Source organism: Triticum urartu, chromosome 7A (genome assembly GCF_056163025.1).
Source record: "Triticum urartu cultivar PI428250 chromosome 7A, HENAU_Tu73, whole genome shotgun sequence".
NCBI lineage: Eukaryota > Viridiplantae > Streptophyta > Magnoliopsida > Poales > Poaceae > Triticum > Triticum urartu.
In genome coordinates, this window is record NC_141879.1 from 42594152 (window position 1) to 42609823 (window position 15672).

At 49.9% G+C, this 15672-nt stretch overlaps 1 protein-coding gene and 1 pseudogene across 1 annotated transcript; both read right to left on the bottom strand.

Annotated features, from left to right (window-relative positions):
- Positions 1 to 9902: 9902 nt before the first annotated feature.
- LOC147957499 (secreted RxLR effector protein 161 pseudogene) lies at positions 9903 to 10828 on the bottom strand (annotated as a pseudogene).
- Positions 10829 to 13121: 2293 nt separating this feature from the next.
- Positions 13122 to 14429, bottom strand: LOC147957500 (uncharacterized). Its single transcript, XM_087531718.1, has one exon. The coding sequence runs from the start codon at positions 14427 to 14429 to the stop codon at positions 13122 to 13124; it is 1308 nt and encodes a 435-aa protein (XP_087387844.1).
- Positions 14430 to 15672: the final 1243 nt, after the last annotated feature.

Genomic DNA, 15672 nt, shown 5'->3' on the forward strand with positions numbered 1-15672 from the left:
CATAGAAGAGAGTCATCGGGCCCGACGCATTGGGTATGACTCCTAGGTCGGTAATGAACTCCTTCACCCAGACTGCTTCGTGTGCTGCCTCCGAGGCTGCCACGTACTCTGCTTCACATGTAGATCCCGCCACAACGCTTTGCTTGCAACTGCACTAGCTTACTGCCCCACCATTCAAAATATACACGTATCCGGTTTGTGACTTAGAGTCATCCAGATCTGTGTCGAAGCTAGCGTCGACGTAACCCTTTACGACGAGGTCTTCGTCACCTCCATAAACGAGAAACATTTCCTTAGTCCTTTTCAGGTACTTCAGGATATTCTTGACCGCTGTCCAGTGTTCCTTGCCGGGATTACTTTGGTACCTTCCTACCAAACTTACGGCAAGGTTTACATCAGGTCTGGTACACAGCATGGCATACATAATAGAACCTATGGCCGAGGCATAGGGGATGACACTCATCTCTTCTATATCTTCTGCCGTGGTCGGACATTGAGCTGAGCTCAATTTCATACCTTGCAACACAGGCAAGAACCCCTTCTTAGACTGATCCACATTGAACTTCTTCAATATCTTATCAAGGTATGTGCTTTGTGAAAGACCTATGAGGCGTCTTGATCTATCTCTATAGATCTTGATGCCTAATATATAAGCAGCTTCTCCAAGGTCCTCCATTGAAAAACTCTTATTCAAGTAGGTCTTAATGCTGTCCAAAAGCTCTATATCATTTCCCATCAAAAGTATGTCATCTACATATAATATGAGAAATGCTACAGAGCTCCCACTCACTTTCTTGTAAACGCAGGCTTCTCCATAAGGCTGCATAAACCCAAACGCTTTGATCATCTCAACAAAGCGAATGTTCCAACTCCGAGATGCTTGCACCAGCCCATAAATCAAGCGTTGGAGCTTGCACACCTTGTCAGCATTCTTAGGATTGACAAAACCTTCCGGCTGCATCATATACAGTTCTTCCTTAAGATAACCGTTAAGAAATGCCGTTTTGACGTCCATTTGCCATATCTCATAATCATAGTATGCGGCAATTGCTAACATGATTCGGACGGACTTCAGCTTTGCTACGGGAGAGAATGTCTCATCGTAGTCAACCCCTTGAACTTGTCGATAACCCTTAGCGACAAGCCTAGCTTTATAGATGGCCACATTACCATCCGCGTCTGTCTTCTTCTTAAAGATCCATTTATTTTCTATGGCTCGCCGATCATCGGGCAAGTCAGTCAAAGTCCATACTTCGTTTTCATACATGGATCCTATCTCGGATTTCATGGCTTCCAGCCATTTGTCGGAATCCGGGCCCGCCATCGCTTCTTCATAGTTCGAAGGTTCACCGTTGTCTAACAACATGATTTCCAAGACATGGTTGCCGTACCACTCTGGTGCGGAACGTGTCCTTGTGGACCTTCGAAGTTCAGTAGGAGCTTGATCAGAAGTATCTTGATCATCATCATTAACTTCCTCTCTAATTGGTGCAGGCACTACAGGAACATTTTCCTGTGTTGCGCCACTTTCCGGTTCAAGAGGTAATACTTCATCAAGTTCTACTTTCCTCCCACTTACTTCTTTCGAGAGAAACTTCTTCTCTAGAAAGGATCCATTCTTGGCAACAAAGATCTTGCCTTCGGATCTGAGGTAGAAGGTATACCCAATAGTTTCTTTAGGGTATCCTATGAAGACGCATTTTTCTGACTTGGGTTCGAGCTTTTCAGGTTGAAGTTTCTTGACATAAGCATCGCATCCCCAAACTTTTAGAAATGACAGCTTAAGCTTCTTCCCAAACCATAATTCATACGGTGTCGTCTCAACGGATTTCGACGGAGCCCTATTTAAAGTGAATGCGGCAATCTCTAAAGCATAGCCCCAAAATGACAGCGGTAAATCGGTAAGAGACATCATAGATCGCACCATATCCAATAGAGTGCGATTACGACGTTCGGACACACCATTACGCTGAGGTGTTCCAGGCGGCGTGAGTTGTGAAACTATTTCACATTTTCTTAAGTGTGTACCAAATTCGTGACTCAAGTATTCTCCTCCACGATCTGATCGCAAAAACTTGATTTTTCTGTCACGTTGATTCTCAACCTCACTCTGAAATTCCTTGAACTTTTCAAAGGTTTCAGACTTGCGTTTCATTAAGTAGATATACCCATATCTACTCAAGTCATCAGTGAGGGTGAGAACATAACGATAGCCACCACGAGCCTCAACACTCATTGGACCGCACACATCAGTATGTATGATTTCCAATAGGTTGGTTGCTCGCTCCATTGTTCCTGAGAACGGAGTCTTGGTCATCTTACCCATGAGGCATGGTTCGCACGTGTCAAATGATTCGTAATCAAGAGACTCTAAAAGTCCATCTGCATGGAGCTTCTTCATGCGTTTGACACCTATGTGACCAAGGCGGCAGTGCCACAAGTATGTGGGACTATCATTATCAACCTTACATCTTTTGGTATTCACACTATGAACATGTGTAGCATTACGCTCGAGATTCATTAAGAATAAACCATTCACCATAGGAGCATGACCATAAAACATATCTCTCATATAAATAGAACAACCATTATTCTCGGATTTAAATGAGTAGCCATCTCGAATTAAACGAGATCCTGATACAATGTTCATGCTCAAAGCTGGTACTAAATAACAATTATTGAAGTTTAAAACTAATCCCGTGGGTAAATGTAGAGGTAGCGTGCCGACGGCGATAACATCGACCTTGGAACCATTCCCGACGCGCATTGTCACCTCGTTCTTTGCCAGTCTCCGTTTATTCCGCAGCTCCTGAGTTACAAATGTGAGCAACCGCACCGGTATCAAATACCCAGGAGCTACTACGAATACTGGTAAGGTACACATCAGTTACATGTATATCACATATACCTTTCATTTTGCCGGCCTTCTTGTCCGCTAAGTATTTGGGGCAGTTCCGCTTCTAGTGACCACTTTCCTTGCAATAAAAACACTCAGTCTCGGGCTTGGGTCCATACTTTGGCTTCTTCCCGGTAGCTTTCTTACCGGGCGCGGCAACTCCCTTGTCGTCCTTCTTGAAGTTCTTCTTACCCTTGCCTTTCTTGAACTTAGTGGTTTTATTCACCATCAACAGTTGATGTTCCTTTTTGACTTCTACCTCTGCTGATTTCAGCATTGCAAATACTTCAGAAATGGTCTTTTCCATCCCCTGCATATTGAAGTTCATCACAAAGCTCTTGTAGCTTGGTGGAAGCGACTGGAGGATTCTGTCAATGACCGCGTCATCCGGGAGATTAACTCCCAGCTGAGTCAAGCGGTTATGTAACCCAGACATTGTGAGTATGTGCTCACTGACAGAACTATTTTCCTCCATCTTACAGCTGAAGAACTTGTCGGAGACTTCATATCTCTCGACCCGGGCATGAGCTTGGAAAACCATTTTCAGCTCTTCGAACATCTCATATGCTCCGTGTCGCTCAAAACGCTTTTGGAGCCCCGGTTCTAAGCTGTAAAGCATGCCGCACTGAACGAGGGAGTAGTCATCAGCACGTGTCTGCCAAGCGTTCATAACGTCTTGGTTCTGTGGGACGGGTGCGTCACCTAGCGGTGCTACTAGGACATAATCTTTCTTGGCAGCTATGAGGATGATCCTCAGGTTCCGGACCCAGTCCGTATAGTTGCTGCCATCGTCTTTCAGCTTGGTTTTCTCTAGGAACGCGTTGAAGTTGAGGACAACGTTGGCCATTTGATCTACAAGACATATTGTAAAGATTTTAGACTAAGTTCATGATAATTAAGTTCATCTAATCAAATTATATAATGAACTCCCACTCAGATAGACATCCCTCCAGTCATCTAAGTATAACATGATCCGAGTTAACTAGGCCGTGTCCGATCATCACGTGAGACGGACTAGTCAACATCGGTGAACATCTTCATGTTGATCGTATCTTCTATACGACTCATGCTCGACCTTTCGGTCTTCTGTGTTCTGAGGCCATGTCTGTACATGCTAGGCTCGTCAAGTCAACCTAAGTGTTTGCATGTGTAAATCTGTCTTACACCCGTTGTATGTGAACGTTGGAATCTATCACACCCGATCATCACGTGGTGCTTCGAAACAACGAACTGTCGCAACGGTGCACAGTTAGGGAGAACACTTTCTTGAAATTATTATGAGGGATCATCTTATTTACTACCGCCGTTCTAAGTAAACAAGATGCAAAAACATGATAAACATCACATGCAATCAAATAATAATAGTGACATGATATGGCCAATATCACATAGCTCCTTTGATCTCCATCTTGGGGCTCCATGATCATCTTGTCACCGGCATGACACCATGATCTCCATCATCATGATCTCCATCATTGTGTCTCCATGAAGTTGCTCGCCAACTATTACTTCTACTACTATGGCTAACACGTTTAGCAATAAAGTAAAGTAATTTACATGGCGTTTCTCAATGACACGCAGGTCATACAAAAAATAAAGACAACTCCTATGGCTCCTGCCGGTTGTCATACTCATCGACATGCAAGTCGTGATTCCTATTACAAGAACATGATCTCATACATCACATATATATCATTCATCATTCATCACAACTTTGGCCATATCACATCACAAAGTACTTGCTACAAAAACAAGTTAGACATCCTCTAATTGTTGTTGCAAGTTTTACGTGGCTGCAAAAGGGTTCTAGCAAGAACGTTTTCTTACCTACGTAATAGCCACAACGTGATTTGTCAACTTCTATTTAGCCTTCATAAGGACCCTTTTCATCGAATCCGCTCCAACTAAAGTGGGAGAGACAGACACCCGCTAGCCACCTTATGCAACTAGTGCATGTCAGTCGGTGGAACCAGTCTCACGTAAGCGTACGTGTAAGGTCAGTCCGGGCCGTTTCATCCCACAATACCGCTGAAGCAAGATAAGACTAGTAGCGGCAAGAAAGTTGACAACATCTACGCCCACAACAAATTGTGTTCTACTCGTGCAAGGAGAACTACGCATAGACCTAGCTCATGATGCCACTGTTGGGGAACGTTGCAGAAAACAAAAATATTTTCCTACGGTTTCACCAAGATCCATCTATGAGTTCATCTAGCAACAAGTGATCGGATTGCATCTACATACCTTTGTAGATCACGCGCGGAAGCGTTCAAGGACGGGGATGAGGAAGTCGTACTCGACGTGATCCAAATCACCGGAGATCCTAGCGCCGAACGGACGGCACCTCCGTGTTCAACACACGTACGGTCAGCGTGACGTCTCCTCCTTCTTGATCCAGCAAGAGGGGAGGAGAAGTTGATGAAGATTCAGCAGCACGACGGCGTGGTGGTGGATGCAGGGCGTCACCGCAGCAGGGCTTCGCCGTTATACTGCGAGAGGGAGAGGTGTAGCAGGGGAGAGGGAGGCGCCAAGACTCAAGGGTGTTCTACCCCCTCCCTCCCCCCCTTTATATAGGCCCCCTAGGGGGGGCGCCGGCCCTAGGAGATGGGATCTCCTAGGGCGGGGGGCGGCCAAGGGGTGGAGTGCCCCCCAAGCCAGGTGGGGCGCCCCCCCACCCTAGGGTTCCCAACCCTAGGCGCATGGGGTGGGCCAAGGGGGGCGCACCAGCCCACTATGGGCTGGTTCCCCTCCCCACTTTGGCCCATGGGGCCCTCCGGGATGGGTGGCCCCACCCGGTGGACCCCCGGGACCCTTCCGGTGGTCCCGGTACAATACCGGTGACCCCGAAACTCTCCCGATGGCCGAAACTGCACATCCTATATATAATTCTTCACCTCCGGACCATTCCGGAACTCCTCGTGACGTCCAGGATCTCATCCGGGACTCCGAACAACTTTCGGGTTACTGCATATTCATATCTCTACAACCCTAGCGTCATCGAACCTTAAGTGTGTAGACCCTACGGGTTCGGGAGACATGTAGACATGACCGAGACGGCTCTGCGGTCAATAACCAACAGCGGGATCTGGATACCCATGTTGGCTCCCACATGCTCCTCGATGATCTCATCGGATGAACCACGATGTCGAGGATTCAAGCAACCCCGTATACAATTCCCTTTGTCAATCGGTACGTTACTTGCCCGAGATTCGATCGTCGGTATCCCAATACCTCGTTCAATCTCGTTACCGGCAAGTCACTTTACTCGTACCGTAATGCATGATCCCGTGATCAGACACTTGGTCACTTTGAGCTCATTATGATGATGCATTACCGAGTGGGCCCAGAGATACCTCTCCGTCATTTGGAGTGACAAATCCCAGTCTTGATCCGTGTCAACCCAACAGACACTTTCGGAGATACCCGTAGTATACCTTTATAGTCACCCAGTTACGTTGTGACGTTTGGTACACCCAGAGCACTCCTACGGTATCCGGGAGTTACACGATCTCATGGTCTAAGGAAAAGATACTTGACATTAGAAAAACTCTAGCAAAGGAACTATACGATCTTGTGCTATGTTTAGGATTGGGTCTTGTCCATCACATCATTCTCCTAATGATGTGATCCCGTTATCAATGACATCTCCATGTCCATAGCCAGGAAACCATGACTATCTGTTGATCAACGAGCTAGTCAACTAGAGGCTCACTAGGGACACATTGTGGTCTATGTATTCACACATGTATTATGATTTCCGGATAATACAATTAGAGCATGAATAGTAGACAATTATCATGAACAAGGAAATATAATAATCATTTTATTATTGCCTCTAGGGCATATTTCCAACACCCTCCAGCAGGGTACCTGGTTATCGGGAGCCTCCTCAACATCACCTACCTACGGTTTCGGTTAGCATAATAACCGTAGCTGAAGCAGGGTCCTTTTTCCCATAGCAAAATTTTGATCACAAGCTTATCGACCGATTAGCCAAAGAGTTCATCATCTATCGTGTTTTGAGTCTTGTTCAAGTTTCTAGCAGCATGTAGACCATCGCTGGTGGGCAAGATCTCGGTGATCCTCTTCAAAGTCAAAATGCGGATAATTCAGCCTCTTGCTTGTACGACTGGAAATATTGCTGCCTAAATTATTTTGCAACCATTTTCAAAGTCAATATGCGGCCAATTCAACATCTCTGTACTTGTAGAACTATTTAGCTAGTTTTACTGCTTGGTAGGTGCCCGGGCGAAACTTAAATCTTCAACGAGGGTCTATGCCAGCGATTTCGGCGCCCAAGGGTGTTGTTTCCCGTCTTGAAGGCATCATCGAAGAGCTTGCTCCATCATGTCCAAGTTGTGGGCATGTTGATGGTGGAGGTTGAGTTGACCGGTGTCGGCATTGTCCTTTCTTTATGTTTCATTTTTCTTTTAATTGTCCATTAGTCAACCATGCTTTGTTGTGCTCTTTGATCGAATTTCCCACATAATCGGGTCATTTTTGTTTCCCCGCTCTCAAACGGATTGGGGCACTATATATTGGCTCGTGTCTGAACGTGTGAAAACGCATGCATTAGATTTGGCCGGTACATTTGTACGAACGCATGCAGTACGGCCTGGGTTCAACGAAAAGGAAGAGAACGTGAAAAAAAAAGTGTGCAGTTAGCTAAAATTCAAATGAGGACGGCAATAGCCCGAGCTAATAGGATCCGATCAGAAGGATCCTCTCCATGTCAACTATATATCGTGAATTATCCTCTCGAGATGAGCATGTAACGTGAAGTCAATATTACATGCTGCACAATTCAAACTACGTGATGGTTAATCAACTACTACTAGCCTATTAATAGTGTCTCGGTATTCCATCTGATCATCACAAACCCAAAGCATACCATTTCATCTCCTCTCCTCTCTTTTCATATCATGGCTGCTCCTGCTCTCAAGTTCGCTGCCTTCGTCCTCCTGGCCGCCCTCTGCGCGGGAGTGCTGGCCCCGGCCACGTCGGGGCAGCCGACGGACGGTCTAGGGACGTGCATCGGGCGGTGCGGTTGTGTGCCCTGCCCGAAAGGGAAGGTCTGCATCGCTGTGTGCACACCTCCGCCGCCCTGTGAGGCCAGATGCCGCTGCACCTATTCCGGCACGGGCTGCTAGGCCGGCTGCGACTCTGATGACGCGGCCCGCGTGCAGCGCATGAAACTCAAACCAGCAGTGTATTGTATGCGCGTCTGTGTGCTGTGATGTGGTAATAAAGTTTAAACGGATCGATCCGTGAGACAAAAATCAAAAAATAGAAATGTCATTTTCGTTTCACAGTGTATATTACTTTTATCATACTCAAACTTCAGAGCAAGTATATTGGAAACCTATATCAACCTATATAATATCAAACAAATACAATATAAAAATACTCTCTCCGTCCGAAAATACTCCCTTGCTGCCCGTGTCCTCTCCGGCCATGCCCTGGACCGAAAGATGGCTCTGATGCCAATTGTTATCTCTGAGCTCAAAGCTCTGTCAATGGCGAAAGCACTCACGAGGAACTGGACTTTTTGTGCAGCGCAATACCTTGCTGCTTTTCTACTTCTCTCTTCTTATTCACTTGATGAACGGGAAAATCGGATCAAGAACAGCCCCCACTACTGGATCATGCCATCCCACGATTATGGGAGTGCTCATTCCGCGAGCTAAGGGCCTCGGGATCGCACATGCCGCGTCCTCAGGCACTGTCTAACTGAAAACGAAAAATACGCTATCTGACGAAACTGAAAAACTATCGCTGCAGCTGCAGCTCTACTGACCTTCAGAACTACTCGGCCCTAGTGACCTGTCACGCTAGATTATTTGATAACAATCTCTCCCTAAGCTAGTCGTGACAGAAGGCCTAAACTTCAACCATGCCAATGCGTGCGTGCTGCTCTCAGAGGCGTACCCACGTTCGGCCAGGGGGTGTCACAGGACACCGGGTAGATAGATATTTTGCCTATACATATATAGCCCATATACGGCTGGGACACCCCGTAATTTCATTACCTTGACACCGGGACAACAAGCTGGCCCATTCAACAACTACCTGCTGCGCAATGCAGCTAGCCAGTGCGAATCCGTCAAACAAAAAAAAAAGCTAGCCAGTGGGAGGCCCAGCCTTAGCAGCGAGCGAGGCAGCCAGGCGGCAGCTAAATCGATCGATTGTCTTCTAAGGGCGCCGCTCTAATGGCGATGCCCACAGTTTAGCAAAGTTTTCATTAAATTTAGCTCACGGGCGCCACATGTGGCTTTTGCATCCCATAACCCTTTATGTATCCCATAAATTGTGGTATTTGATGAATAATTTCTTTTCATACCTAAAAAATGCTAAATCGATCGACCACCCTTAAAACAAGCTAAATCGATTGACCAGGCTCTTATCAAATTATTTCTAAAAAAAGGCTCTCATCTAATTCTCAAAAAAGGCTCTCATCTAAAACAAACAATTCCTCAACAACAACAAAAATGTCGTACGCCTCTCCGTGTCACTCTAATAAAATCAATCCATCGTTGGCTCGGCACTCGGGTCACCATACTCACTTTGACGCCGCCGTCCCCAGATCTTGTCAAGTGGCCGAAGCAGGAGAGGAAATATAAGATAAATCATACGAAGTACAAACTCCAATGCGACGTGTTTCTTCTAGATTGTAATTCTTGTTCCTCAAACCCTTGAGGATTCCGGCAAGGCCTCTTAACTGTGTTAATGATTGGATCATTGAAATATTTTTAAAAACAATTGCGTGAAATATTCAAAATTTATTCACAAAGTGGAGGTCAGATCACAATCCTTGAAGGTGATCGGCATTTGTGCTGGACGATTCTCGGAAGACTAGACGCACCAAAGTAAGCTTACTTTTATAACCGTGCAATTCAAGTATAACCGCAAAAAAAATCCTAGTATTAGATACATATTCTTTCATGGTTTAATCTTCTCTGCCCAAATATAAATTATCACGCACAAATATCAAATAATAACTATCAAATCACATGTCATAGAAGGAAACATTTCTAAAAAGGCAAGAGCGATCAATACATAATGAAAATGTTGATTGGTTTCAAATATAATGTTGTAGAATCGTATGCAATAAAATATATTTTTATTTTTATTTTTTTGTTTTGTTGGCCATCGCGGCGGAGACGACTACTTTTATGTAATATGGTATGCATGTTTTATTGTACATGGGACACCGGGTAAATTTTGTCCTGGGTCCGCCCCTGGCTGCTCTAGGAATCGCGTCCGCCCAAGTGATTTTGTGAAAATGTCTGCGAGCTGGTCGCCAGTGGCGATGTGCTCGACCCTAATCTTTCCCTTCTCCACACACCTTCGAATGAAGTGGAACCGCACACCGATGTGCTTGCTTTGATCGTGGAAAACAGGGTTCTTGCACAGCTGGATGGCCGACTTGTTGTCGATGAAGATGGCGACGGGGCCGGCCCCCTCCACGAGCAAATCACCCAAGAGCCTGCTCAGCCACACGCCCTGGCATACTGCAATTGTTGCAGCCACGTACTCGGTTTCACACGAGGATAGCGTGAAAATCTTCTGCTTCTGCGATTGCCAAGTGATCTGTGCTCCTCCGAGGAAGAAGAGGTTGCCGGGTGTGCTATTGCGATCGTCAAGATCGCCGGCCATGTCCGAGTCGCTGTACCCAATGAGCCCGCCGTTGCCTTCCTTGATATAGTTGCACCCATACCTGCGGGTGCCGGCGATGTAGCGAAGGAGATGCTTGACGGCGGCCAGGTGCGCCGTGGTCGGCGCCTCCATGAACTGGCTTAGGTACCCCACCGCGAAGGTGATGTCCGGCCGCGTGTGGGTGAGGTAGCGAAGTCCTCCGATGATGTTGCGGTAGTCTGTGGCGTCCACACGCAGTTCTGGCCCTTCCTTGCTCAGTTTGAGGCGCGGCTTCATGGGCACGTGCGTTGGATTGCAGTCCGCCGTGCCCGCCCGCTCCAGGAGCTCACCAGCGTAAGCCGCATGCGACAGGGTGATCTCTCAGCCCCCTGCTTCACTTCTATGCCGAGGTAAAAACTGAGTAAGCCAATATCACTCATGCGAAACCTGGCCATCATCTCCCTCTTGAAGCTGCCGATCGCCTCGGCGTCGGCTCCGGCGACGACAAGATCGTCGACGTAAACACCAACCAGGAGCCGTGCTTGTCCCTTGCCTCGCACGTACATGGAATGATCTGACGGGCAGCTCGCGAACCAAAGTTGCTGCATGGTGCAATCAAGCTTGGAGTTCCAAGCTCACGGCACCTGCCGCAACCCATAAGAGTGCCTTATGGAGTCGGAACACCTTGTGCTCCTCGCCTCTTCGTGCGAAGCCAGGTGGCTGTGTGACGTAGACTTCCTCTTTGAGCTCGCCATTGAGGAAGGCCAACTTGAAGTCAAGATGGTGCAGCTCCCAGCCGCACTGTGCCGCCGTGCCGACCATGACGCACACAGAGTCCAGCCTCGCCACGACCGCTAACGCGTCGTCGTAGTCCACGCCCTCCTTCTGTACAAAGCCCCTTGCCACGAGCCTCGCCTTGTGCTTGACGACGACACCAGCCGCATCTTTCTTCAGCTTGAAAACCCACTGGAGGCCGATGGCCGTGTGGCCTGTAGGCAGATCAGTGAGCGTCCAGATACCATTCTCCTCGATGTACGCCAGCTCCTCCAGCACTGCGCTTCGCCAGGGATCGTGAGGCACTGCTTCGGCGAACATTGCTGGTTCCTCCTCGGCTAGAAGCAGCCGCTCCGCCGGCGCAGATTGCTTGGCCTTCCCGCCATACACATCCGGGATATAGTGGAAGCGATGCCCTGCGAACGGATCATCGTCGGCGTCGAACGAGTCCAGCCGTCTTGCGGGCGGCGTGACAAACTCCACCGCCCCTGGAGCCTCGTCAGGGGGTGTCGCGCCTCCAGACCCGTCCGAGGAGGCCGTAGACGCGCCGGACCACGGTATTGCTGGGGAACTGGTCAAGGCTGCGCTCTGGGGTGTGGCGGGAGATGCAGCCACGGTCCCGCTTTTGGGCGTGGCTGGTGACTACGCCGTGGTGTCGTCGTCCCCTTCTTGGTCCCCACTCGCGTCGCCCGCCCTGGCGTGCGCGCTCTGCACTCCAGTAGTGAGCAAGAGCTCGTGATGGACGATAAACGGCTCCGCCATGGGCTTGCCAGTGGCACCCCAATCCCATCTCGCGCCCTCGTCAAACACCAAAACACCACGTCGCGTGACGCGTACACGTGCTTGGTCAGCGGATCGTACACTCTATACGCCTTCGATCACGCCTCGTAGACGATGAAGGTCATCTTTGTGCTGTGGTCGTCGAGCGTCTTGACATAGGTGATGCAGCCGAACATAAGGAGGTAGAGCACGACAGGCTTCATTCCGTACCATGCCTAGTACGGAGTCATGCCATCGACGCTGCGGGTGTGAGCTGTTGAGGATGAATACCACAGTCGCCACGGCCTCCCCCCAAAACCAGCTCGACATGTTCTTCACCCTGAGCATGCTTCTGGCCATGCCGACGACAGTCTGGTTGCGCCACTCCACCATGCCGTTCTGCTGCGGCGAGTAGGGCTCTGTTAGGTGCCTCTACACCCCTTGGTCTGCCAAGTACTCGCCGAGCGCGCTGGATGTGAACTCGCCGCCCCAGTTAGTCCGGAACATGCGCAGTCATGCCCCCGTTCTACCTCGGCCGCGGCAACAAATTGCTTGATGCTGGCCTTGGCGGCATCCTTTACCGGCAACATCATAACCCACATGTAGCGGTTGTGATCATCAACGACGAGCATGAAGTAGCTCTTGCCGCTGGGGTGGCCGGAGTGATGGGCCTGCAAAGATCCACGTGAACGAGCTCGAGTGGCTCTGTCGCCCGGTAGCGCGCCTGGGAAGGGAACGGAGCACATCGTTGCTTCCCCACCAAGTATGCGTCGCAGATCTGCTCGACGTGGTCCACCAGCAGCATCCCGTGCACCATGTGAGCGCGCCCCATGCGCCGGAGTGCGTCGAAGTGCTGGTGACCTAACCTGGCATGCCTCCTTCATGCCTCGTCGCCGCCGTGAGCTGCCAGGCAAATAGGATGCGCAATGTCCAGGAGCACAACATAAGTTGTCAGTTGTCTGCCATTTCAGCGTACCTGGGCCAACTCATGCTGGCGGCGATCGTACAGAGTCAGGACGCCGCCATGGATCTTGATGGTGCAGCCATGCTCGTCTAGCTACCCAAGGCTGATGATGCTCGTCTTGAGACGCGGGATGAAGTAGACATCGGTGAGAGCGTGATGATCGCCGCTGTGCATGGTGAACGTGACTGTGTCGCGACCACGAATAGCCGCACTGGAGATGTCCCCGAACCTGGCGCTGCTGGTGACGCCCTCATCCAGCTCCGCGAACGCCGATCGGTCGCTAGTCATATGGTTGGACGCGCCGGTGTCCAGGAACCAACGGCCGTTGCACGGTGCCTCCTCCGCGCCCAGGTTCGCCTCTGCACGCTCCTCGTTGAGCATGATGTGCTCCCCTATGCTTTGTGCAAGGGTCGCGGCGATCACCGCCATCAGAAGCGTCGGGTCGTCGTCGTGCCCGCCTTGTTCGGCAAGGTTCGCCTCGGCTCGCTCCTCGCGGATGCGCGTCTTGCACTCACGTGCCCAGTGCCCGTACTTTTTGCAGTGACGGCACTGGTCCATGGGTTCCGCACGGTTGCCGGAGCCACATCCACGACCGCGACCGCGGCTGCCGGAGCCACATCCACGACCGCGACCGCGGCCTCTCCCGCGGCGTCCGCCGCTGCATCCTGACCCAGCTCCACTACCTCCGGATCCATCGTTCTCGCTGCGCTGCATGCGTGCGAGCCACTCCTCCGCCGCCGTGAACATGACACGCCCGACGGCTGACACCACCTGGTCGGCAGCCCTCAGCCGCCCGGTGAGCTCCTCCACGGAGAGCGTATCCAGATCAACGGGTATCTCAATTGACAAAGCGATTTGTGAGTACCTCTTCGGGACGACGGAGAGGAACTTGCGAACGATGCGTTTCTCCTGCATGGTCTCCCCGAGCAGCACCATCTGGGCCACCATGTTCGTGATCCGCATGGCGAAGTCGTCGATGGTCTCGCCGTCGGTGAAGCGGATGTCGTTGTACTGCTTGGACAGGGTTGCGAGTTTCGCCTCGCGGACACGAGCCACTCCGAGGCGCATCGTCTTGACGGATTCCCACGCCTCCTTCGCCGTGGCCTTGCCAGCGAGAGTGGTCCCCATCTCCGGTGGCACTCCACGCAGGATGGCCTCGAGCGCGAGCCGATCGTCGCTGCGCTCCGCCATGCCCGCCACCACGGCATCCCACAGGTGCCGCCCTTCCATCATGACTTGCATGAGGACAGCCCAGTCGGTGTAGTTGGTCGGCCACGCCGCGCCGCCGGTGTCACGCACCACCCGCACCATAGTTCTCTCTGCCACGACCAGCTCTGTGCCGCCAGAGATCTTTGCGTGCGGCGTCGATGGCGACTTGCTGCCGGTGTCGTGCCCGGCCATGCCCTGGACCGTAAGACGGCTCTGATGCCAATTGTTATCTCTAAGCTCAAAGCTCTGTCAATGACGAAAGCACTCACGAGGAATTGGACTTTTTGTGCAGCGCAATACCTTGCTGCTTTTCTGCTTCTCTCTTCTTATTCACTTGATAAACGGGAAAAACGGATCAAGAACAGCCCCCACTACTGGATCGTGCCATTCCACGATCATGGGCGTGCTCATGCCGCAAGCTAAGGGCCTCGGGATCGCACATGCCGCGTCCTCAGGCACTGTCTAACTGAAAACGAAAAATACGCTATCCGACGAAACTGAAAAACTATCGCTGCAGCTGCAGCTCTACTGACCTTCAGAACTACTCGGCCCTAGTGACCTGTCACGCTAGATTATTTGCTAACAAAACTTAGCTAAGTTTGGCTTATGCTAAAATGAATATACATTATATTGTAAAATCAAGTTCTAATCTTCCGATGGTAACATACTAGCTTTTTGAAAAACCGGTACCGGGAACGGATTACGTTTCACGAAGTAACTGTCTTGGAGGTCCTCCATCATTCAACGCAAGGGTTCATCTGCCATGCTGGAAGTGCCGTTGGAGAAACCGAACATGCCGCAGAGGCGCTGCAGAGTTACCGTGTAGCCGTGTAGTGAGTGCACGCATGCTGCATCCCGTCAATATTGACAGTACCCTAGACAGTGGCGAGGAACTCATGGGAGATCTCTTTATATGTCGTGGTGTGCAGCTGAGCGGACACACCCATGCAAGCGTTGTTCGCCATCCAGTCGAAGTTGGCGATAAGTCCCTAGAGTAAGGAATGTACCACCACCGTGCGGGCAGCACCTGGCGAGCACTATGCTTGTGGTAGTGCTGGTTCACCTCCGTATTGAGCGTGATGCACTTGCTCCTGAACGCTTCGGGATCACTTGCCCAATTGCTAACAAGCAATAAATTTGGATTCAGAAAATATAAAAAACATCCACAAAGGGTCGATTTTATTAGCTCAAAATAGAGCATAAATACGATACAGACACAATGAACACACACCTGGCTTTTGCATAGTTAGGCGACACACACCCAACATCAACGCACACATATACCAAAAACACGCCGACCAATTGCAAAGTCATATAAGACCAAAGCTATGTATAGGTGAGAAAAAAAGAACCCAAAGCGAATAGGTCCGCAATCAGCAAACTTTATATCCGCATCAACCATCTCATTACACCACATGAATGATGAGGAAAGAAG

Excerpts from the sequence above, each read along its gene's own strand:
- LOC147957500 (XM_087531718.1), bottom strand. The coding sequence starts at position 14,429 with ATGGCCGGGCACGACACCGGCAGCAAGTCGCCATCGACGCCGCACGCA.